The sequence below is a fragment of the Schistocerca cancellata genome, chromosome 7, assembly GCF_023864275.1.
Source record: "Schistocerca cancellata isolate TAMUIC-IGC-003103 chromosome 7, iqSchCanc2.1, whole genome shotgun sequence".
Classification (NCBI taxonomy): Eukaryota; Metazoa; Arthropoda; class Insecta; order Orthoptera; family Acrididae; genus Schistocerca; species Schistocerca cancellata.
In genome coordinates, this window is record NC_064632.1 from 120258971 (window position 1) to 120284475 (window position 25505).

Here is a 25505-nt window from a genome sequence, read left to right on the forward strand (position 1 = left end):
GTCAGAGCCATTTGAACCATCTCTACTTATTGAACGCCCCCTCGTAAATTACCACAATACGAGCATACAGGCGGATGCAAATCCTCGAGTAATAGTGGAGGTAAACCGTCAGGATCGCTTCAGAATGAATGTATGGGCAGCAGTCGTCGATGGCAGTGAGACGATACTCTTTACCAAACAGATTAACGGTACTGTGTATCACCGATTTCTATGCGATGAATTACTAGCGATGTTTGAGAACCCCACCTTTGCAAAAAGTCAACGACTTGATGGGGCATTAATCCATTTCCTATGGATCGTACGAGGGTACCTCACAGCAACGTTTCATGGACCATGAATCGGTCGCAGAGGTCCTGGTAGCATGACCTTTCTGTTCACAGGATCTGAATCGGTGGAGTTTCTGGCACTGGTATATGCCCAATCGATCGACAACACGCAGGCGTCATAGGACCGTGTGACCAATGCATTTCACATGATCCGAATTGAACTTGTTGTATTTGATTGATTGCTTATTTCACTGCAAAGGAGGGCTGAAGGATGTGTTAGGAGATGCGCGGTAAACGAATCAAAGGCTGCGTATAACTTCTGCTTCTATGTAATAGACAAGGCTGCAACCTGTCTCCACTGTTGTTCATATTATTTATGGATCATATGTTGAAAACAATAGACTGGTTGGGTGAGATTAAGATATGTGAACACAAAATATGCAGATTACTTAGTTGTGATGGCAGATTCGATTGAAAGTTTGCAAAGAAATATTTCAGAGCAAGATCAGAAATGTAAGGGCTATGGTATAAAGATTAGCATCTCCAAAACGAAAGTAATGTCAGTGGGAAAGAGATATAAACGGATTGAGTGCCAAATAGGAGGAACAAAGTTAGAACAGGTGGACGGTTTCAAGTACTTAGGATGCATATTCTCACAGGATGGCAACATAGTGAAAGAACTGGAAGCGAGGTGTAGCAAAGCTAATGCATTGAGTGCTCAGCTACGATCTACTCTGTTCTGCAAGAAGGAAGTCAGTACCAAGACTAAGTTATCTGTGCACCGTTCAATCTTTCGACCAACTTTGTTGTATGTGAGCGAAAGCTGGGTGGATTCAGGTTACCTTATCAACAAGGTTGAGGTTACGGATATGAAAGTAGCTAGGATGATTGCAGGTACTAGTAGATGGGAACAATGGCAGGAGGGTGTCCACAATGAGGAAATCAAAGAAAAACTGGGAATGAACTCTATAGATGTAGCAGTCAGGGCGAACAGGCTTAGATGGTGGGGTCATGTTACACGCATGGGAGAAGCAAGGTTACCCAAGAGACTCATGGATTCAGCAGGAGAGGGTAGGAGGAGTCGGGGCAGACCGAGGAGAAAGTACCTGGATTCGATTAAGAATGATTTTGAAGTAATAGGCTTAACATCAGAGGAGGCACCAATGTTAGCACTGAATAGGGGATCATGGAGGAATTTTATAAGGGGGACTATGCTCCAGACTGAAGGCTGAATGCTGATGGTGATGATGATGATGATGATGATTATGATGATGATGATATAATAGATGGAAATGACTGGACAGACCCGTTCCTTTCTCAACAGGTACTGGTTTCCGGACAGGATCTTTATTTCTAGTTTTGAGAAATACTATCTCCTGTAATATGTGACACTTTTTCCAGTGTCATTTAAAGGGCTAACAGTTGAGATGGTTCTGCAACAGGTCACACGTACATCAATCACGGCCTGACAACGTGGACCGCCTTAGCCGTTGACAAATAATTGGATTCCTGCGCTAATTTTGTCTGCTTGCTTCATTGCGAAGCGGGAGCGTTACGAATCTTGGCTGCGTATCAAACCTTCTATGACGAAAGGCGACCTATATTCCGACCTGCACGACGGAAGCGTTATAAACGACGGAGAGGCAGCTATCCTCTATTCCCGGTACCGGAATCTCGCGGTAATTGGGGCGATTGGGAGCAACGCATAAATCCCGCCAACGGGGACAATAAAGCTGTTCAGATGACGCTGTATTTTCGTCGCTCACGCTCTAAACTTGGTGTCCGCACCAAATGTGTCACTCCGGAGGAAGATTCCTTCGTTACGCAACAGATCACCGACCCACAGTCGTTTCTCATGGTGTCTTAACACACTGCACTTACAGAGAATTTGAAGGAAAGCAGCAATTTTGGGGGGGTGCTGAAAATTTTAAGTGGAAAAATGTGCAGATAGTATATTTACTTCCATCAGCTTTCGTTGTTTGAAGGTTAAACATTGAAGCAGGTTTACGTAACTAATCTAGAGTACACGTTTGTTTTAAAAAGTGCATAACTTAAAACACTTCCGAAGTAATTTTCAGAAATCGAATTCCCCTCTTGTATGTACTTTTGTTTCGAAAAATATTTCATTTTGTCAACCATCTATGAGCACTCTCCTTGCTCACTTTCTTTATAATTATTCCACTCCTTGTCGATTACTGATTGTTTATTTGTTACCATTATGTGATTATCGGCTGTATGGAGTTTATTAAACACATTTCAGTACAATATCACCATTAATCTATTATGCCCTCTGTTCCAGCTGATTACTGAATTAGAGTAACAAAATTATGCCCCGAGATTCGAAAGAAACTTCACCTAGTGCTTCAATCTAGGACTACGTTCCCTACTTGCGAATTACTGTCTACCACTGTTATTATTATTGTTCCTCTTTGTCTGACACGTCGCAGTAAAATTCAATTCTTTACTCAGCTACCACTCGACTGCTTCCTCGGATCGACTGGGACCGAATATTCGCGACCGTCCCCATCTGTGGACTCTGTTTTAACTCTTCCGCCGCTGGTGCGCGCTCAAAACATGCACCGCGAAACTCACTGTGTCGAGATGCTTAACCACACGTTGTCTCACCTCGTAGATAGCAACATATGTGAAAATAGTGGAGCGAAATCAGAGGTTTAAATTAGCAATTTAATGGTGGAGAATCAGCGACTGTTAGTCATTATATATGAAAAAAAGGTAAAATAGTTGTCTTTTACTTCACATTTTGTAATTGTAGTTTCATATAAATTATAGCTCGTATAGAGAAATTCTGTAAAATAGTGTGTGTGTGTAATGTCTGTTGCCGGCCGCTGGTGGCCGAGCGGTTCTAGGCGCTTCAGTCTAGAACCGCGCGACCGCTACGGTCGCAAGTTCGAATCCTGCTTCGGGCATGGATGTGTGTGATGTCCTTAGGTTAGTTAGGTTTAAGTAGTTCTAAGTTCTAGGGGACTGATGACCTGAGATGTTACGTCCCAAAGCGCTCAGAGTCATTTGAACCATTTTTTTGTAATGTCTGTTAATTGTCAAACTTATTTTTGAAATGTGGAAAATTTGCTCGGAGTCGTCTTACAACTTTCTCCATTCTTAGGTGAGTTTTCTTTGGTAATAAGGTGTCCAAGACATGGAATTCGACATTTAATATATCGCTTTTAACTAAATACACTCCTGGCTCAAATGGCTCTGAGCACTATGGAACTAAACATCTGTGGTTATCAGTCCCCTAGAACTTAGAACTACTTAAACCTAACTAACCTAAGGACATCACACACATCCATGCCCGAGGCAGGATTCGAACCTGCGACCGTAGCAGTCGCGCGGTTCCGGACTGCGCGCCTAGAACCACTAGACCACCGCGGCCGGCTAAATACACTACTGGAAATGGAAAAAAGAACTCATTGACACCGGTGTGTCAGACCCACCATACTTGCTCCGGACACTGCGAGAGGGCTGTACAAGCAATGATCACACGCACGGCACAGCGGACACACCAGGAACCGCGGTGTTGGCCGTCGAATGGCGCTAGCTGCGCAGCATTTGTGCACCGCCGCCGTCAGTGTCAGCCAGTTTGCCGTGGCATACGGAGCTCCATCGCAGTCTTTAACACTGGTAGCATGCCGCGACAGCGTGGACGTGAACCGTATGTGCAGTTGACGGACTTTGAGCGAGGGCGTATAGTGGGCATGCGGGAGGCCGGGTGGACGTACCGCCGAATTGCTCAACACGTGGGGCGTGAGGTCTCCACCGTACATCGATGTTGTCGCCAGTGGTCGGCGGAAGGTGCACGTGCCCGTCGACCTGGGACCGGACCGCAGCGACGCACGGATGCACGCCAAGACCGTAGGATCCTACGCAGTGCCGTAGGGGACCGCACCGCCACTTCCCAGCAAATTAGGGACACTGTTGCTCCTGGGGTATCGGCGAGGACCATTCGCAACCGTCTCCATGAAGCTGGGCTACGTTCCCGCACACCGTTAGGCAGTCTTCCGCTCACGCCCCAACATCGTGCAGCCCGCCTCCAGTGGTGTCGCGACAGGCGTGAATGGAGGGACGAATGGAGACGTGTCGTCTTCAGCGATGAGAGTCGCTTCTGCCTTGGTGCCAATGATGGTCGTATGCGTGTTTGGCGCCGTGCAGATGAGCGCCACAATCAAGACTGCATACGACCGAGGCACACAGGGCCAACACCCGGCATCATGGTGTGGGGAGCGATCTCCTACACTGGCCGTACACCACTGGTGATCGTCGAGGGGACACTGAATAGTGCATGGTACATCCAAACCGTCATCGAACCCATCGTTCTACCATTCCTAGACCGGCAAGGGAACTTGCTGTTCCAACAGGACAATGCACGTCCGCATGTATCCCGTGCCACCCAACGTGCTCTAGAAGGTTTAAGTCAACTTCCCTGGCCAGCAAGATCTCCGGATCTGTCCCCCATTGAGCATGTTTGGGACTGGATGAAGCGTCGTCTCACGCGGTCTGCACGTCCAGCACGAACGCTGGTCCAACTGAGGCGCCAGGTGGAAATGGCATGGCAAGCCGTTCCACAGGACTACATCCAGCATCTCTACGATCGTCTCCATGGGAGAATAGCAGCCTGCATTGCTGCGAAAGGTGGATATACACTGTACTAGTGCCGACATTGTGCATGCTCTGTTGCCTGTGTCTATGTGCCTGTGGTTCTGTCAGTGTGATCATGTGATGTATCTGACCCCAGGAATGTGTCAATAAAGTTTCCCCTTCCTGGGACAATGAATTCACGGTGTTCTTATTTCAATTTCCAGGAGTGTATGTATGTCACCATTACTGTAAAAGACGGTGCAAACAAAAATGAGTCGCCTGTGCCAACATAACAAAACATAATTTCTTTAATATCAGCTCCATTTCTCAAGTCGAAAATATTCCACCTTTTCTCTGAGGTTGCTATCGATCCACAGGAAGCACCAAATTCTACGTGCGAAAACCAGCGCAAATACTGAAACAATATTTCGCAAGTGCTGAAGTAACATGTACACACCATAGCGAGACTGCCGTAATTTCTTGCTTCTGCAGTATCATTTTTGACGCCTTGGCCGACCCCCTGCCTCCAACCGCCCCCCCTCCCAACACGCACGTATTAGGTACTTCATAAAGTTAAACATTATCTAATCCAGTGATTAAGTATGATCGAGACGTTAGATTTTGAGTATATTAGGAGAAAGAAGCCACGGGCACGAATCGCGTAAATACATACAGAGTGTCCCATTTATCCTGACCACCCTAAATAACTGTTGGTCCAGACGCAAATTGCAAAATGTTTCATGCAAACGTTCTTTAGCCGTCAGAGGGACATCAATCAGCATGATTGCCTTCGTTGTAGCTTTGCTTTTTTTTTCAAAGATATGAACAGCGGTACGACTTTTTTAAATGACACCCTGTATTTTTTATTCAGTTATTCATTTCCTATCCTCAAGACCAATTCGAAAACGAAAGGCGTCAAGTGAACATGAGAGAAATATGGTTTCAGCAGGACAGTGCTACAGCTCACACGGCGAGAGCATCCATGGAAGTGGTTCGACAAATGTTCCCAAGTCATGTTATTTCGATGTATGGTGATGTTTACTGGCCCCTCTCGCTCACCCGATTTGTCGATATGCGACTTCTTTTTGTGGGGATATTTAAATTCAAAAGTCTACATGAATAAGCCTCGCACAATCGATGACCTGAAGAATTCCATTCGTCAGGATATTGAAGCCGTGCCGAATGAAATGTTGGACAAAGTCATGCGTAACTTTCTGGAGAGGATTCAAATTTGTATCCAGAAGGAAGGACGTCATCTCCAAGACATTATTTTTCGAACCTAATTAAAGTGCGTATATTTCAAAACTGCATTAAAAATCCATCACTTAATGCTTGTTTTTATTATTTTTATCAAACCGTGTCCCAGTCATTCAATAGTGAAAAATATGCGTTTCCTCTGCTCTACCCTGTATAATTAGAAGTAAGAAGAAATGCATTTAAAAAATCGATGTGAGTTAATTATCATGTATTTGATGAATTTTATAATTTAATGACGTATCCTGCAATTACCAGCCTCAAGCGCCCCCGATTTTCTTTCATTTGTATACATTTTATAGTTCACAGACACACTCTTAGAACATGCTTAGTTTATAAAGTTGCATCGCTCGAGAAATGAACCTAGAGTGTCCTCGTGGAAGGCGAACATCTCAGCACAGAGCAATCTGTCCCACCAACAAGAAGTCGTCCTAACTCTAGCGAATTAAAGGCACATGGAAAACTTTATATTTTCTCGAGATTGATATTTGGGTTTTGAACTTCATCTACAGTACTGGCCATTAAAAACTGCTACACCACGAAGATGACGTGCTACAGACCGACAGGAAGAAGAAGCTGTGATATGCAAATGATTAGCTTTTCAGAGCATTCACACAAGGTTGGCGCCGGTGGCGGCACCTACAACGTGCTGTCATGAGGAAAGTTTCCAACCGATTTCTCATACACAAACAGCAGTTGACCGGCATTGCCTGGTGAAACGTTGTTGTGATGCCTCGTGGAAGAAGGGGAAGTGCGTACCATCACGTTTCTGACTTTAATAAAGGTCGGATTGTAGCCTATCGCGATTGCGTTTTATCGTATCGCGACATTGCTGCTCGCGTTGGTCGAGATCCAATGACTGTTAGCAGAATATGGAATCGGTGGGTTCAGGAGGGTAATACGGAACGCCGTGCTGGATCCCAACGGCCTCGTATCACTAACAGTCGAGATGACAGGCATGTTATCCGCATGGCTCTAACGGATAATGCAGCCACGTCTCGATCCCCGAGTCAACAGATGAGGAGGTTTGCAAGACAATAACCATCTGCACGAACAGTTCGACGACGTTTGCAGCAGCATGGACTATCAGCTCGGAGACCATGGCTGCGGTTACCCTTGACGCTGCATCACAGACAGGAGCGCTTGCGATGGTGTACTCATCGACGAACTGGGAGAACGAATGGCAAAACGTCATTTTTTCGGATGAATCCAGGATCTGTTTACAGCATCATGATGGTCGCATCCGTGTTCGACGACATCGCGGTGAACGCACATTGGAAGCTTGTATTCGTCATCGCCATACTGGCGTATCACCCGGCATGATGGCATGGGGTGCCATTGGTTACACGTCTCGGTCACCACTTGTTCGCACTGACGGCACAGTGGACGTTACATTTCAGATGTGTTACGAACTGTGGCACTACCTTTCCTTCGATCCCGGCGAAACCCTACATTTCAGCAGGACAATGCACGATCGCATGTTGCAGGTCCTGTATGGGCCTTTCTGGATACAGAAAATTTTTGACTGCTGCCCTGGCCAGCACATTCTCCAGATCCAACTGAAAAAGGCTGGTCAATGGTGGCCGAGCAACTGGCTCGTCACAATACGCCAGTCACTACTGTTGATGAACTGTGGTATCGTGTCGAAGCTGCATGGGTAGCTGTACCTGTACACGCCATACAAGCTCTGATTCAATGCCCAGGCGTATCAAGGCCGTTATTACGGCCAGAGGTGGTTGTTCTGGGTAGTGATTTCTCAGGATCTATGCACCCAAACTGGGTGAAAATGTAATCACATGTCAGTTCTAGTATAATATATTTGTCCAATGAATACCCGTTTATCATCTGCATTTCTTCTTGGTGTAGCAATTTTAATGGGCAGTAGTGTACTATAAAAAAAAAGTAAAATCCCACGGTCGTGTGGTCTCCTTGAGAGTCATACTGGTGGGTGAGCCTGCGTTGGCATAAATATGATGTAGGAAAACCGCACAGAGACCGACCTTGCAGCTGCTGTATGGTGGCCTGGTACTCTGCGAGCTTCTCGTCGACGTAGTCCTGCGACTGGCTGGCGATGATGGCTGCGGTCTGCGCCGCCGGGTCCTCCGGGGGCCCCGGGGGCTCCAGCGGCACGTAGCCCATCATGTCGTAGCCCGGAGGCGGCGGCGGCGGGAACGCGTACAGGTACTCCGGCGACGGACACATCACCGGCGACGGGCTCTGCAGCACACAACGCCTTCATCAGCTGGCTGATACACTGTTAGCTACTAAAACCACCACACCACAAAGAATAACAAGTAACGAAATTTTGCTTGCAGTGCGTATAACAGCAAAAGTATAGGGGAGGGAAAGGATCCAACTTGGTACAACGTAACATATTGGGAAATTGCTGAGAAAGCAGAGAATTTTGCACAGTCATTTTAAACGTAGTCACTGCCCCGCTGACAAATTATGCGAAATGAAAGCAGCTGTCAGAAGGACAATGTGAGACTCTTTTAACGAATTTGAAAGCAATGATTTATCTGCAGATTCTAAAAATAACCCCAAAAAATTTTGGTCGTACGTAAAATCTATGAACGATACAAATAATCCAATACCTTCTCTTGCTGACAGTACGGGTAATGCAACTGATGATGGTAAACAGAAGGCCGAAATTCTAAACCTAGCTTTCAAAAACTCGTTTACGATAGAGGACTGCAGCACCATTCCCCCTTTCAATTATCGCACAAACGAAAGGGTGGCTGACATAGTGTTTAGTGTATCTGGGATTGTAAAACAGTTAAGATCTACATCTACATCTACATCTACATCCATACTCCGCAAGCCACCTGACGGTGTGTGGCGGAGGGTACCTTGAGTACCTCTATCGGTTCTCCCTTCTATTCCAGTCTCGTATTGTTCGTGGAAAGAAGGATTGTCGGTATGCCTCTGTGTGGACTCTAATCTCTCTGATTTTATCCTCATGGTCTCTTCGCGAGATATACGTAGGAGGGAGCAATATACTGCTTGACTCTTCGGTGAAGGTATGTTCTCGAAACTTTGACAAAAACCCGTACCGAGCTACTGAGCGTCTCTCCTGCAGAGTCTTCCACTGGAGTTTATCTATCATCTCCGTAACGCTTTCGCGATTACTAAATGATCCTGTAACGAAGCGCGCTGCTCTCCGTTGGATCTTCTCTAAATATTCTATCAATCCTATCTGGTACGGATCCCACACTGCTGAGCAGTACTCAAGCAGTGGGCGAACAAGTGTACTGTAACCTACTTCCTTTGTTTTCGGATTGCATTTCCTTAGGATTCTTCCATTGAATCTCAGTCTGGCATCTGCTTTACCGACGATCAACATTATATGATCATTCCATTTTAAATCACTCCTAATGCGTACTCCCAGATATGTTATGGTATTAACTGCTTCCAGTTGCTGACCTGCTATTTTGTAGCTAAAGGATAAAGGATCTATCTTTCTGTGTATTCGCAGCACATTACACTTGTCTACATTGAGATTCAATTGCCATTCCCTGCACCATGCGCCATCCTTAGACGCCAGAAAGGCATCTGGCCCAGACGTTATCCCCGTAAGATTTTCTGTTGACTATGCTACAAATATGGCACCATTCTTATCCGTCATCTGTCAGAGATCATTGGAACGGCGGAAAGTTCCACGGGACTGGAAGAAGGCCCAGGTCATAGCAATCTATAAAAAGGGCAGAAAATCGGATGCACATAATTACCGGCCAAATTCACTGACATAGATTTGTTGTAGAATCATGGAACATATTCTGTGTTCAGACATAATGACCTTTCTAGACTCTGAGGAGCTCATCTGCAGAAACCAGCACGGTTTTAGGAAACAGCGGTCATGTGAGACACAGCTGGCCCTCTTTGTGCATGATATACAGCAGGCTCTAGATACCGGCTCCCAGGTTGCTGTCATATTTCTCGACTTTCGAAAGGCGTTCGACTCAGTTCCGCACTGTCGCTTGCCACAAAAAGTGCGCGCTTACGGTCTATCCAGTGACATATGCGGTTGGGTAGAAAGTTTTCTAACAGACAGGGAGCAGTATGTCGTCCTGAACGGGGTAACTTCAACAGAAACAAGAGTAACTTCAGGTGTGCCCCAGGGCAGCGTAATAGGTCCGCTGCTTTTTACGACTTACATAAACGATCTGGTTGATGGTACCGACAGCGGCCTGAGACTGTTTACCGATGATGCTGTAGTCTATAGGAAAGTAGTATCACACGAAAGTTGTGAACAAATCAATGAGGATTTGCAGAAAAAATGCGTGGTGTAATGACTGGCAGTTATCTCTCAATATTAGTAAATGCAACCTACTGCGTATAACAAGGCGAAAATCCCGATTAATGTATGAGTACAAAATAAATGATCAGTCTTTGGAAGCGGTAACATCAGTGAAGTATCTGGGTGTGACTGTTCGAAATGATCTCAAATGGAATGATCAGATTCCAAAAGTAACGGGTAACGCGAACTATAGATTGCGGTTTATTGGTGGAATCCTGAAGCGATGCAGTCCAACAAAGGAAATAGCTTACAATACGTTAGTTCGTCCAGTCTTAGAGTACTGTTCGTCTGTATGGGACCCTTACCAGTTGGGTCTGATTCAAGAGATTGAGAAGGTCCAAAGAAGAGCGGCAAGATTCGTGACTGGTACACTTAGCCATCGCGAGAGCGTTACAAATCTCATAGAAAGTTTGAAGTGGGAAACACTTGCAGATAGACGACGCGATAAACGGAAGGGGCTGCTCACTAAACTCCGAAATCCAATCTTCGCCGAGGATGTAGAGCATATATTATTACCACCAACTTTCAAATCGCGTAATGATCATCACTCAAAGATAAGGGAAATAAGAGCTCGTACTGAGGCGTTTAGACAGTCGTTTTTCCCTCGCGCGATCCGCGTGTGGAACACGTGAGGGGGGGGGGGGGGGGGATATGTCTTTGGCGCGAATTGTGCCCTCCGCCACACACCGCTTGGTGGCTAGCGGAGTATATATGTAGATAGGAGAAAAACACATGATTAGGTTTCCATTTCTTTTTTTTCGGATTTAATAGCGGTAATTTAAGAAATTATCTTGTTGGAGAATATATCAACGCAGGGGTGATTTTCTGTTTTCGAAATTAATTCTGTAGATTACGGTCTCACTGTTAGGAATCATTCGGTACCATTTTTGTTCAGTATTTGCGAGAATCTGAGATTTTGCCGGAGAGGCTGGCTTTTGTTGTAATATTTCTATTTTTTTTTTATCCTATCGGATAGTTATGAAAATATTCGGTATGCTTGTTAAGCAAAAATATGTGCATCCCAAAAAAGCTAGCCATCCAGACATTTTTACGAGGTGAATTCTCTAAGTAATGCATCTTTTTTTCTCGGAGAGTTTCGGTTAAAAACATGCGGAATTTGTTGTTGAAAACTGCGGAATATTCCCGCTTCAGCCACTATTGCTTCGTGAAGTTATCGTAGGTAGCAGCGCCATACGTCGCCTTCAAAATGGCGTCTGTAATGCAGATGTGCTCCAAGCAGGCAGTTGTCACTGAGTTTCCTTTCGCGGAAAACAGAGCATCGTAGATATTCATAGGAGCTTGCAGAATGTCTACGGAGACCTGGCCGAGAACAAGAGCGTGGTGAGTGTTGGGCGAGGTGTCTCACGGTCGCAACTAGGTCGCGCAAACTGTCCGATCTCCCGCCTCCCGGCCAGCCGCACAAAAATGATGGAACGTGCGGACACACTCATTCGATCTTCTTTGATCCATTATGGACCATGGGACAACGGTTGGCATGGATTTCTTGATGCAATAATTTACTAACACCCGCATGTATTGTAGAAATTTTTTTAATGAACTTCTTATGTGCTACCAGTTTCGGCATTACATTCATGCTGTAACTTCTTTGAAAATTATTGTTGAGGCCATGTGTAGCAGTCTCTGTTGAAATGTGGTTGTGGTTACGGCTCTGCGCGGTTGAGTCTTGTTTAGAATCTGTTCCCAGATGTTATGGCTTATGTGCATTGCCTGTTGTGTCTGATAAAGATACGAATCTAATTCCAAGAACAACGTCAATGAAAGAATTACCGTGTCATAAAAAGTAACGTGGAATGTTTCCATTAAAGAAAAAAGGCGAAATACACCAGTGTGCTTCCACGCACCACCTAGCTCCGAGTAATTCAAATCCTCAACTTTTTTTATTTCCATCATTGATTCTTCAATGTATAGATTGACTGGTCAAAGACTACATCCCTGTGTTATACCCTTTTCAATCCGAGTACTTCGTTCTTGGTCTTGTAACGCTCAAATGCAGATGTACGTATATAAAATTTTTTTCCTCTATATGCTATAAATATTGTATTTCGGTTTTCTTGCAAACGTCGAAAGACATTTGTATGTGTAAAGAATGTTTACTGATCTGTGTAAGCATAATGTAAATAACTGAAATTTACACTGGATTAATACTGATTTGGGAAATGTTACGGATATGCATCAAAGAGTAAAAAACGCACTTTTCAGCGGCGTACCTAGACGCGAGTGGAATGACGTCAGAAGGTGCGCGCTGCACAGGCACTTGGCTGTGTGTGGACTCACGTGATCGGACGCACGAGTTGCGTGCTAAGTCATTGTGAGAAGAAGTTTTAATTGGCGGCATGATAACAATTGATGAGCGTGGGCACATGAAAAGGCAGCTCCATTCACATCAAGGTGCACAGGAACTCATGGCGTGTCCCACAAGATCAGACAGAAGACTGATGACTCAAGCGTCTAGTAAATTTAGCCCAAGAGTTTAATTTTCACGCAGCACAATGTTCATGACCTTGTTCCTCCTGAACTATGTGCTATACAGTGATACAATTTTGGTCCGCCAGTGGTCATTGCTAACTAAATATGTGCTCGCAAATTTTGTCTGGAACTACTGCTTCATTGTCGACGACCAGTACGGCTTCATCTATTCAACATCGAACGACAGTAAGACTGTTCCACTTAATTCACGCTTTTTTTTAAGTATTGTAACGGCAGTACCCAGTGATATGGGTAAACTTTTCGTTTTAATAATAATGTGTGCAAAAGTTAGAAACATTAACCTAATAATTGTCGCACAAGTCATTATTACCAAGAGGACCATGTTCATACCTGTTACTAGAACACTCCGAGTGTAGTTTATTTGAAAAGCAAAAATAATTTTGAAAGCAGAAGTAAAGTTATTTTTAACGCAGTTCAGTAACTTCATTGTTGAGATAAATATTGTTTAGAGGAACAGTTATTCTTGAAGATCAAAAGTAAATTCAGTTATCTGAAAGTAAATTAATTCCTGGCACTTCAAACTACAGATTTTATTTAAAAGGTAACTAATCCTAAAGACGATTTAAGTTTTTTTTCATGTTTCATTACCAGTTCCCAAGTTAGCAAAAATGACTAAACGCTACTGTGAGCTTACGCAACTATTTACCATAACAGTAGGCAGTAGCATAACAGTCAGTCAGTGTGAGATTTATTTATTCCAAATTCATTTCATTGTGTTTAGTAACGAGTGTAGTAATGTCTGAACTTTTTTCTCATTATCATTTCGTGCCGTGTTTTGTTACTACAAACATGTGTGTAGCCATCTGTTGCCGGGCGTATTCAAATTATTACTTGCTCATACTGCTCTCAATTTTAATTACTTAGTGATTAGACAGTGTCCAAACTGGCTGGCGAACGTTTTTTCATTTATTCTAAAAGCATTAGTAAAGTTAATTGTTTTGTATCTACAATCCTGTGCTAATCCTTTTCGTTGGAACTATACGTGAATGATGATACAATTCTTGATAATTGACCAACATTTATTTGAAAGTAGAGTAAACGGAACAACTTGTCCTCAGAGATAACTTGTAACAGACCTATCCCTCAGTAATCGGTGTTACGTTTTCCTTTGGAAACGACAGCCTTGTCAGAACAGGGTCAAACATATTTTCACGAAAGCCGGTAATGTTAACTGCTGTCGAACAGCCCATAAATGCCCAACAGTACTGACAGGCCGCCGTGTCATCTTCAGCTCATAGGCGTCACTGCATGCTGATATGGAGGGGCATGTGGTCAGCACACCGCTCTCCTGCCGTATGCCAGTTTACGGAGCCGCTGCTTTTCAATCAAGTAGCTCCTCAGTTAGCCTCACAAGGGCTGAGTGTAGTGCACCCCGCTTGCCAACAGCGCTCGGCAGACCGGATGGTCACCCATCCAAGTGCTAGCCCAGCCCGCCAGCGCTGATCTGACGAGAATCGGTGTTACCACTGCGGCAAGGCCGTTGGCCGGCCGATAATGTAAAGGGGGACGTTATTGTTCCCTCTTGGCTCTTGTACATACTGCATATTACCCGACTTCCCCAATGTCTTACGCGTGTTTTTTTCAGAATTTCGTACATCTTGCACCATTTTACATTGTCGATTGCATTTTTCCGCTGGGTAAATCTTATTAATTTGTCTTGATTTATATTTAGTCTTGCTTCCATTATCAAGCGCAACGTCAAAACTGCGTTTCTGGTGCCTTTACCTTTCTTAAAGCAATCTGATCGTCGTCTAACACGTCATCAACTTTTTTTCCCAATCTTCTACATATGTCTCTTTTCAGCATCTTAACAATCTTATTGCGTGATAATTCTCGCACATGTCAGCCCTGCAGTCTTCGGAACTGTGTGGATGATATTTTCTGAAAGCCACATGGTATACCGCCAGACTCAGATTCTGCTGCTGATGATGATGATGTTTGGTTTGTGGGGCGCTCAACTGCGTGGTTATCAGCGCCTGTACAATTTCTCAACCTTGCTCAGTCCAATTTCGCCACTTTCCTGGATGATGATGAAATGATGAGGACAGCACAAACACCCAGTCATCTCGAGGCAGGTGAAAATCCCTGACCCCGCCGGGAATCGAACCCGGGACCCCGTGCTCGGGAAGCGAGAACGCTACCGCGAGACCACGAGCGGCGGACTCAGATTCTGCGCACCAACGTCAATAGTCGTTTTGTTGCCACTTCTTCCGGTGGTTTTAGAAATGCTGATGGGATGTTATTTGACCCTTCTGCCTTATTTGATTTCAAGACTGCCAAAGATCTTTTAAATTCCGATTTTAATACTGAACCCCCTATCTCTTCTATATCGACTCCCGTTTCTTCGTTTATCATGTCATCAGGCAAGTCTTCCTCCTCACAGAGGCCTTCGATGCACCCTCCCATCGGCATTTAACAGTGGAATTCCCATTTCACTCATAATGTTACCGCTGTTGCTTTTAATTTCACCGAAGGTTGTTTGGCTTTTCTGTATGTTGAGTCAGTCGTTCCGACAACAGTTTCTTTTTCAATTTCTTCACATTTTCAGTGTAACCATTTCGCCTTAGCTTCCCTACACTTTCTATTTCTTTCATTCCTAAGCGACTTATATTATTACATTCCAAAATTTCCCTGATCGTTTTTGTACTTCCTTCTTTCATCAATCAACTGATTTCTTATATTACCCTTGGTTTCTATGTAGTTACCTACTTTGTTATATGAAAGTCCGAAAGAACAGACATCACGCGGAAGCCACAGCTATGGAACATATAATGTAAATTGAGGGAGGAGGGGAGAGAAAGGAAAGGAAAGGAAAGGGATTATTGATATCAGCTGCATCAGAACTTTGTGCGGTATCAGCAGCGACGAGTGAAAATGTGTGCTGGACGGGGATTCGGAGCAGGAGATCCCGGGTTTGAATCCCGGTCCGGCCCGGCACTCATTTTCACTCGTCGCTACTGATGCCGCACTAAGTACTGATGCAGCTGATTCAATAATCCCTTCCCTTTCCTTTCTCCCCTCTACTTCTTCAATTTATATAATACCTTCTTTGTACCTACGTTATTCTTTCAAACTTCCGTGATTTCCCTTTTTCAAACATAGGATTAAACAGCCAATCTTTTGCAGATGAGCGGTACGTTTGGGTGTTGCTGCCTTTGGATCATGGGGTCCCGGGTTCGATTCCCGGCCGGGTTGGGGATTTTCTCCGTTCGAGGACTGGGTGTTTGTAATGTCCTCATCATTTCATCATCATTCATGAAAATGGTGAGATTGGACTGAGTAAAGATTGTAAATTTGTACGGGTGTTGATAACCACAAAATTGAGCGCCCCACAAACCAAACATCATCATCTAGATTTCAGCACCCGTAGTAGGTGTCCAAACCTAAGTCAAAGTACCTATCTTTTATGAGCAACCGGTTGGCTATGTTGAAAATAGTATACGTTTGCTGAGTAACAGCCACGTTCAAAATTGTGAAGTTTCCCTTTTTAGAGATGTCCATTCATCTTCAACTGAACTGCCTACCGAGCTATTCCTTATCGCAATATCTATAGTCTTAGAGAACTTAAAGCGTATCTCTTCCTTCCTCAGTACTTCCGTATCACAATTCTTTGTGTGTTGATTCTTGCTGACACGCCTCTTAAACTTCAGCGTAGATAGACAAACAGGTGGTCTACGTATGACATACGTTGTATATCTGGCATGTGCGTATGCGGGCAAAGTCAGAGGTAAAAAGCTCATCTCAAACCCTTGGAACGATTTCAATCATATTTGATCACATACAGTGGTCAAAATAAATGTCGCATGTTGCCGTAAATGTAATGTTGAATGCATTGTGATCCAGAAACACTTTGTGTTGTCAAACATCGATTTGTTTGCAGTATAATTCTAGCGGAAACAGTCCATTTTTGTATGTGCAGTCTATGGCCACCGTGTAACCCGTAAACACTGTTGTACTTGTGTATCATAAGGAGTGTTGTATGGCTTCAGGATGGTTCGGAGATTAGGAGAGGATCTTCACAGAAGTGTCCGCAGAAGAAAAACGCAGGTTTTCAGGACCGATATTTGCGAATAACGGAAGCAGAAACCCTCAACGCTACTAGTCTACGTTAGCAGTTCTAAACAGATAGAGGAGTGCAGACATCAACACAAACGATACGAAGCAGACTGCATGAGCAGGGATTACGTGTCAGAATACCTATCGAGACTCCTCCTGTAATCGGCGTCGGCCTCGTTTGGCAAGGGTCTAGAAAGCACTCTGTGGACTGGGAAGTAGTGGGACACAACACTCTTTTCTGAGCCTCCACGCTGATCACAACGAGATTCTTGTGTGGAGGCAACGAGACAACGTTGACAATGTACCTGTGTTGCAGGCCGCCACCCTTATCAAGCTAGTTCAGTCATTTTTTGGTGTGGAGTCATGTATAGTCGCAGATCACACATTGTGCCAATACATGGGAAGATGACAGGGATGAAGTACCGGGACGACATCCTCGCATGCATTGTTGTTCCATTTGGTCAACGTTTTGTAGTGGGACTCAAGTTGATGTACGACAATGCCCATCCCCTTAATCACGATCTTGTAAACAACTTCCTAGTCGCGCATAGAATCACTTGCATGGAATAGCCTACATATGCCCCCGACGTCAACTGCATTGAGACTGCATGGATCATGCTAAAACGATCGATTAGCAGTCTTTCTGTCCAACCTGAGACCTTACAGGGCCTCATAGAGGACGCTGTGGAAGAATGGGACAACATCCCACAGGCTTATATGACCAACTTGTTAAGGAATATGCCTAAGTGCATTCAAAAGTGTCTCTAATTATGAAGAGGGCTAGTTGGTTCATAAAAAAAGTGTTAGGCAAGATGACAAAGAGAAAACTTTAGTGTTTCCACTATAATCTTTTTGTAAGGATTCGTTTTTGCTGTTTGTCTGTATTTATCAATTGGAAATGTGTTTATCTTCTCTATTTTTGTTTTCTTATGACTAACTGAACGAACAAAATCAGTTGTTCCTATTGTATCCAGTATTGACAAGAAAGCAATATGCAACATTTATTTTGACCACTGTGTTAGTTGCAATCTGGAAAGAAATACTATAGGGGTAAGAACCTCCAACCACCCATTGGGATGAGCATGATAATGTGAAGAGAAAAGGGAGTGGACAGAGACAGACAGTGATGGGGAAGGAGGAGATAGGCAGAGGTAGGGGAGGCAGAAATTGACAGAGATAGGGGAGAGGAGGCGATAGACAGAGAAAGTGAAAGAGAGGGAGAGGGAAAGAGGAGATGGACAGAGTGGAGGAGGAGGAGGAGAAGGAGAAGGAGGAGGAGGAGGAGATAGAGGGGGGAGCAGACATACAAAGGGGGGGAGGAGCAGATGAACAGACAGGAAAGCAGCAGATGGACAGAGGGGGGAAGGAACAGACAGGCAGTGGTGGGGAGGAGCAGACAGGCTGGCAGGGGAGGGGGGAGGAGCAGATGGACAGAGGGGGGGAAGGAGCAGATGGACAGAGGGGGGAAGGAGCAGACTAGCAGTGGTGGGGAGGAGCAGACAGGCTGGCAGGGGAGGGGGGGAGTAGCAGATGGACAGAGGGGGGAAGGAGCAGACAGGCAGTGGTGGGAGGAGTAGACAGGCTGGCAGGGGAGGGGAGGATGAACAGATGGACAGAGGGGGGAAGGAGCAGACAGGCAGTGGTGGGGAGGAGCAGACAGGCTGGCTGGGGAGGGGGAGGAGCAGATGGACAGAGGGGGGGAAGGAGCAAATGGACAGAGGGGGGGAAGGAGCAAATGGACAGATGGGGGGAAGGAGCAAATGGACAGAGGGGGGAAGGAGCAAATGGACAGAGGGGGGAAGGAGCAGACAGGCAGTGGTGGGGAGGAGCAGACAGGCTGGCAGGGGAGGGAGGGTGGAGCAGATGGACAGAGGGGGGAAGGAGCAGACAGGCAGTGGTGGGGAGGAGCAGTCAGGCTGGCAGGGGAGGGGGGAACAGATGGACAGAGGGGGGAAGAAGCAGATAAGCAGTGATGGGCAGGAGGAGACAGGCTGGCAGGGGAGGGGGGAGGAGCAGATGGACAGAGGGGGGAAGGAGCAGACAGGCAGTGGTGGGGAGGAGCAGACAGGCTGGCAGGGGTGGGGTGGGAGGAGAAGATTGACAGAGGGGGGGGGGGAAGGCGCAAATGGACAGAGGGCGGGACAGAGGAGATTAATAGAGAGACAGAAGGAGGAGATGGATTAATAGAAGATTGGCATAATTTAAATATCTCCAAAACATTTTCCTTCATGGCCATTCCCTATATTTTCTTAGCAACAAATTATGCGATTGATGATTCTTAGCATTCCACAATGCCACCAGTGATTTACACATTTCGATGCACTCTAATAACAATGTTCTTTCGTCTTGTGTTGAACTCATTTTCCACACAACAACAACAACAACAACAACAACAATCCTAACCTAACATCCTTGTTCTGCGTAGATCGGGCATATACTAAAGTTACCCACCGTTTTAATTTGGCAAATATCACGTATCCTTGTGTAACGAAGTCTTGCGCATGACACGCAGCCTTCGTCGGCGAAGATCGCGAAATGCGGATGCCACATGCGTAAACAAAAATAACTGTTTAACGTTGCCGGTATCACTTTGACCGCATCTGGGCTATGATCATTAAATATTCGGTTGTGATTTAATAGTTTCTTTGAAAGTCTATGAATACGGGCATTCCTTCATTTTATTCGTACGAGGGTTCGGACACTACTTCCTTCAATGTCTGCAGGATCACAGCATTCCAGTATTTTATCACACTAAAAAGGTGCTCTTTGTTAGATTACGCAACTAGGCCGAGACGGCCGCTATCCATCTGCTTTTGTCTTCTGCTGCCTGTCTCTGTCCTCCAATTGCAGCAATCCTTGTCTTACTCCACCCACCCATCTATTCACAGAACAACGTAAAGATAAATATTCACGTATTAATAAGTGCAAATAAACAGCTACAGCGCTTACAGTTACCTGTACGTACTCTAAATGTTCATTCGCACTTCACAATACGTATATATTTATCTTGGCATGGTTCTTGAATTTTTGAAACACCATTTTGACTACCTGGATGATTTAAAAATGGGTCCCTGCCCGAATTTAGTCATCGAGTAAAGTAAAGTAATTTGCAACTTTGGCTGTTTTTTTTTTCGTTGTACTGATTAACAGACGCGCAATTCTTGCAGCATGCTGCAAAAGAACAAAATCTACCCGCAGATGCTCATTTATAGACTGCAACTTCAAAACTTGTTTTTTCAATTAACAGTGTTCAGAAAATGGTACCAGACACTAATGCTTTACTGCAAAGTAAAATTAATAGGTTTCATTGACATCCAGTATTTTAATGTTTAAAATGCGAATAAAATAGTCACACATTGATGTCAATTTGAACTTCGTCCAGAAACGACATTTTTCGTAATGCTGCACCGTTCATAAAAATTATCAGGTTTCGTACTCAGCTGGAGTGCGTTCTTCGCCTCATCAATTGAATAGATAAACTGAGAAATCATTGATGTCCACATTTTTTGCAAAATAACATAATGGGTGATTATGTATGTTTGAAGGTAGCGATATTGATTGTGACAGAAGTGCCTCATGTCTACTTAGTGATTTCAATGTTATGAGATGGTAAATTTTACTATTTTGTTCAGAAACGCCTCGTGTCCAGTTACATACGGCGTTTCTACATTTAATGAGTGGCAATATCATTCTCTTTGGTTTCTCGTTGGTTTCATTGGTAGTTTACGTTGTTTCCTAAGGTTGTTGTACTGACTAATAAACAGCTGACTATCAATAATATACATAAACATTGAATGACTGTAGTGCAAGTAATATTACATTATTAAATTGTTTAGCTATTACTTCTGTATTGTTAAGGCGTTTTTAATATGAGTGATTTAGAACAACCAAGAAATAAAAAGAAAGGCATTCGCAGCACACGTAAATGTGATATAAAGGAAGCGAGACGGAAAAATAGAAAATACACAAATCAAAGGGGAAGGACGTTTTGTCCGAAGCCCATGATATACATTGCAGCACATATTGTAATCTGTTTTGTTATTGCCGGCCGGTGTGGCTGAGCGGTTCTAGGCGCTTCAGTCTGGAACGCGCGACCGCTACGGTCGCAGGTTTTAATCCTGCCTCGGGCATGGATGTGTGTGATGTCCTTAGGTTAGTTAGATTTAAGTAGTTCTAAGTTCTAGGGGACTGATGACCTCAGAAGTTAAGTCCCATAGTGCTCAGAGCCATTTGAACCATTTTTTTGTTTTGTTATTGATACATTACTAAATCACACTTAAACGCCATTTGTTGCATTTTATTTGATGTCGAAATCCTCATGTCCACACTTTTGAGCAGAAACCCCTCATGTCCAATAGCTATACATATTAATATTTCGGTTCCTATAATTGGCATGTGCAATGTTTTTGTGTCTAGAGTAACATAGGCGTACCATGTAGCAGAAAATGTCGAATCTTTCGCAACCAGTTTTTGTTATTGGTCCTTCTGACAGTCATGTTTTTGTTTCTCCTGATAAATTTATGGTACTGGATATAAGGGGTTTCTGATTTTATCAGTTCAGTTACTAGAAACGTTAAGTTTCGTTCCACTGTCATATCTCGTCAATGCAACTATCTTAGGAAATAAATCTGCCACGAAAGTGATTAACTGGTCACTAAGAAGCGGTACAACCCCGCAGAACAAACATTAATGACTGTAGAATAGACTCGCCGACAATAGCATCTCGTTCCAAGCTGCCTTCTTCCGATTCCTCCTCCCCTCCCCCTCCCCGCCCTTTCCTCACCATTACTCGCTGTGAGCCGGCCGGTTGTTTATTGTTGAGGTGTGAGCACGAGTCAGCTCACCCAAGCAGATCGGTGAACAAGCCTATGCTAGATCATCTCAAAGAATTTATATTCCCGCATCAGATATGCCAACTATAGTCGTCAGAGTGCAGCATGGTCGCATGAAGTGTAAACGGCGACTCCACAACAGAGCGCGTAAGCAGTAATGTGATTTCCAGAAACAAAATCGCTGACAACTGTTCAAAGAAATTATTGCAGGTTATACGGATGTGAGCCACCTGGTGTGAAAACAAAGAATCATGTCACAAGTTTCTGGCAACTGGAAGTGATCTGAATCATCCTGGCAATGTACGCCGTAGTGTTCCGGAAGAGGCAGTGGAGGACATGAAACAAACGTTTCACAGGAGCCCACGTAAGTCAGTTCGACAGCCATCTAAGGATGACGACAATGAAAATTTTTGCCGGACTGGGGCTCGAGCCCGGATTTCTGCTTATCGCGAGACCATTTGTCTATCCGTGCACGACTCAGTCACACCATACGTTTAGTAAGTAATGCAACACATTTTTTTCTCGGCCAGTTTCGTTTAAAAAATGTGGAATTTGTTGTGGGGCATCATGGAATCTTCCAGCTTCAGGTGCTATAGAGATTCTTGAAGTTCCGATGGGTGGTGACACTATACGTAATCTTCAAAATGGCGTCTGCAACGGAGGTGCGTTCGAAGAAGAGAGCAGTTATTGAGTTTCTTTTCGCGGAGAACGAGAGCATCGAGATACTCATAGGTCCTTGCCGAATGACTGCGGAGACGAGGCAGTGAACAAAAGCGAGCCGGGTCGTTGGGCGATGCATCTGTCGTCATCATCGCAACAAGATCGCGCAAACCTGTTCGATCTCCCACGTAACGACTGGCCGCGCAAAGTTGTGACTTCATCCTGTCGCAGCATGTGGACACATGCATACGGTGATCGACTGATCATAATCAAACACCTCGCTGCATAACTAGACATCTCAGCCGCGCAAGGCCCCGTACAAGTCTGTACAGGGGACGGGAGCTCACAAAACTTCATTGGACTGTTCTTCCTCATATACAGGGTGAGTCACCTAACGTTACCGCTGGATATATTTCGTAAACCACATCAAATACTGACGAACCGATTCCACGGACCGAACGTGAGGAGAGGGGCTAGTGTAATTGTTTAATACAAACCATACAAAAATACACAGAAGTATGTTTTTTAACACAAACCTACGTTTTTTTAAATGGAACCCCGTTAGTTTTGTTAGCACATCTTAACATATAAACAAATACGTAATCAGTGCCGTTTGTTGCAATGTAAAATGTTAATTACATCCGGAGATATTGTAACCTAAAGTTGACGCTTGAGTACCACTCCTCCGCAGTTCGATCGTGTGTATCGGAGAGCACCGAATTACGCAGGGATCCAAAGGGAACGGTGATGGACCTTAGGTACAGAAGAGACTGGAACAGCACATTACGTCCACATGCTAACACCTTTTTATTTGTCTTTTTCACTGACGCACATGTACATTACCATAGGACGTGGAGGACGCATAAATTGGCCAGCCCGTTCTCCTGATCTTACACCTCTGGACTTCTTTCTGTGGGGTACGTTAAAGGAGAATGTGTACCGTGATGTGCCTACAACCCCAGAGGATATGAAACAACGTATTGTGGCAGCCTGCGGCGACATTACACCAGATATACTGCGGCGTGTACGACATTCATTACGCCAGAGATTGCAACTGTGTGCAGCAAATGATGGCCACCACATTGGACATCTATTGGCCTGATATGTCGGGACACACTCTATTCCACTCCGTAATTGAAAACGGAAACCACGTGGTACGTGTACCTCACCCCTCATGGTAATGTACATGTGCGTCAGTGAAAAAGACCAATAAAAAGGTGTCAGCATGTGGACGTAATGTGCTGTTCCAGTCTCTTCTGTACCTAAGGTCCATCACCGTTCCCTTTGGATCCCTACGTAATTCGGTGCTCTCCGATACACACGATCGAACTGCGGAGGAGTGGTACTCAAGCGTCAACTTTAGGTTACAATATCTCCGGATGTAATTAACATTTTACAATGCAACAAACGGCACTGATTACGTATTTGTTTATATGTTCAGATGTGCTAACAAAACTAACGGGGTTCTATTTAAAAAAACGTAGGTTTGTGTTAAAAAACATACTTCCGTGCATTTTTTTATGGTTTGTATTAACCAATTACACTAGCCCCTCTCCTCACATTCGGTCTGTGGAATCGATTCGTCAGTATTTGATGTGGTTTACGAAATATATCCAGCGGTAACGTTAGGTGACTCACCCTGTATAAGTGGTTTATGTAATGTTAAAACAACAGCTGATTCCTCAAACTGGGGGGCTATCAAGTACGGGGTCCCACACGGTTCGGTCTTAGGTCCTTTACTGTTCTTGATATACATTAATGACTTACCATTCCACATTGATGAAGATGCAAAGTTAGTTCTTTTTGCTGATGATACAAGTATAGTAATAACATCCAAAAACCAAGAACTAAGTGATATAATTGTAAATGATGTTCTTCAAAAAATTATTAAGTGGTTCTCAGCAAACGGACTCTCTTTAAATTTTGATAAAACACAGTATATACAGTTCCGTACAGTAAATGGCACAACTCCAGTAATAAATACAGACTTTGAACAGAAGTCTGCAGCTAAGGTAGAATTTTCAAAATTTTTAGGTGTGTCCATTGATGAGAGGTTAAACTGGAAGCAACACATTGATGGTCTGCTGAAACGTCTGAGTTCAGCTACGTATACTATTAGGGTTATTGCAAATTTTGGTGATAAGAATCTCAGTAAATTAGCTTACTATGCCTACTTTCATTCACTGCTTTCGTATGGCATCATATTCTGGGGTAATTCATCGTTGAGTAGAAAAGTATTCATTGCTCAAAAACGTGTAATCAGAGTAATTGCTGGAGCCCACCCAAGGTCATCCTGCAGACATCTATTTAAGGATCTAGGGATCCTCACAGTAACCTCTCAGTATATATATTCACTTATGAAATTTGTTGTTAATAATCCAACCCAGTTCAAAAGTAATAGCAGTGTGCATAGCTAAAACACCAGGAGAAAGGATGATCTTCACTATGCAGGGTTAAATCTGACTTTGGCACAGAAAAGGGTAAATTATGCTGCCACAAAAGTCTTTGGTCACCTACCAAACAGCATCAAAAGCCGGACAGATAGCCAACCAACATTTAAAAATAAATTAAAAGAATTTCTAGATGACAACTCCTTCTACTCATTGGCTGAATTTTTAGATATAAATTAAGGGAGGAAAAAAAACAACTTAAACATTAGTGTAATGCAATATTTTGTGTAATGTAATATCTTGTACAGACATCTTTTATTAACGTGACACGTTCCACATCATTACGAAGTGTCGTATTCATGATCTATGGAACAAGTATTAATCTAATCTAATCTAATACCCTACCGCCCTGATCTCGCACCTTCCGACTACCGTCTGTTTGGTCCAATGAAGGCTGCACTCTGCGGGAAGCAGTACGTGGATAATGGGACGATTATACACTCCTGGAAATGGAAAAAAGAACACATTGACACCGGTGTGTCAGACCCACCATACTTGCTCCGGACACTGCGAGAGGGCTGTACAAGCAATGATCACACGCACGGCACAGCGGACACACCAGGAACCGCGGTGTTGGCCGTCGAAT

At 44.2% G+C, this 25505-nt stretch overlaps 1 protein-coding gene across 1 annotated transcript in view; it reads right to left on the bottom strand.

Annotated features, from left to right (window-relative positions):
• Positions 1–1673: 1673 nt before the first annotated feature.
• LOC126092663 (uncharacterized) overlaps positions 1674–25505 on the bottom strand; it is a 41724-nt gene continuing 17892 nt past the window's right edge. Inside the window, exons 2-3 of the mRNA XM_049908385.1 lie at positions 8117–8333; positions 1674–1699 (exon numbers count right to left, since the gene is read on the bottom strand). Coding sequence (XP_049764342.1) covers positions 1674–1699; positions 8117–8333 — 243 coding nt within the window. The remainder of the gene's footprint in view (positions 1700–8116; positions 8334–25505) is intronic.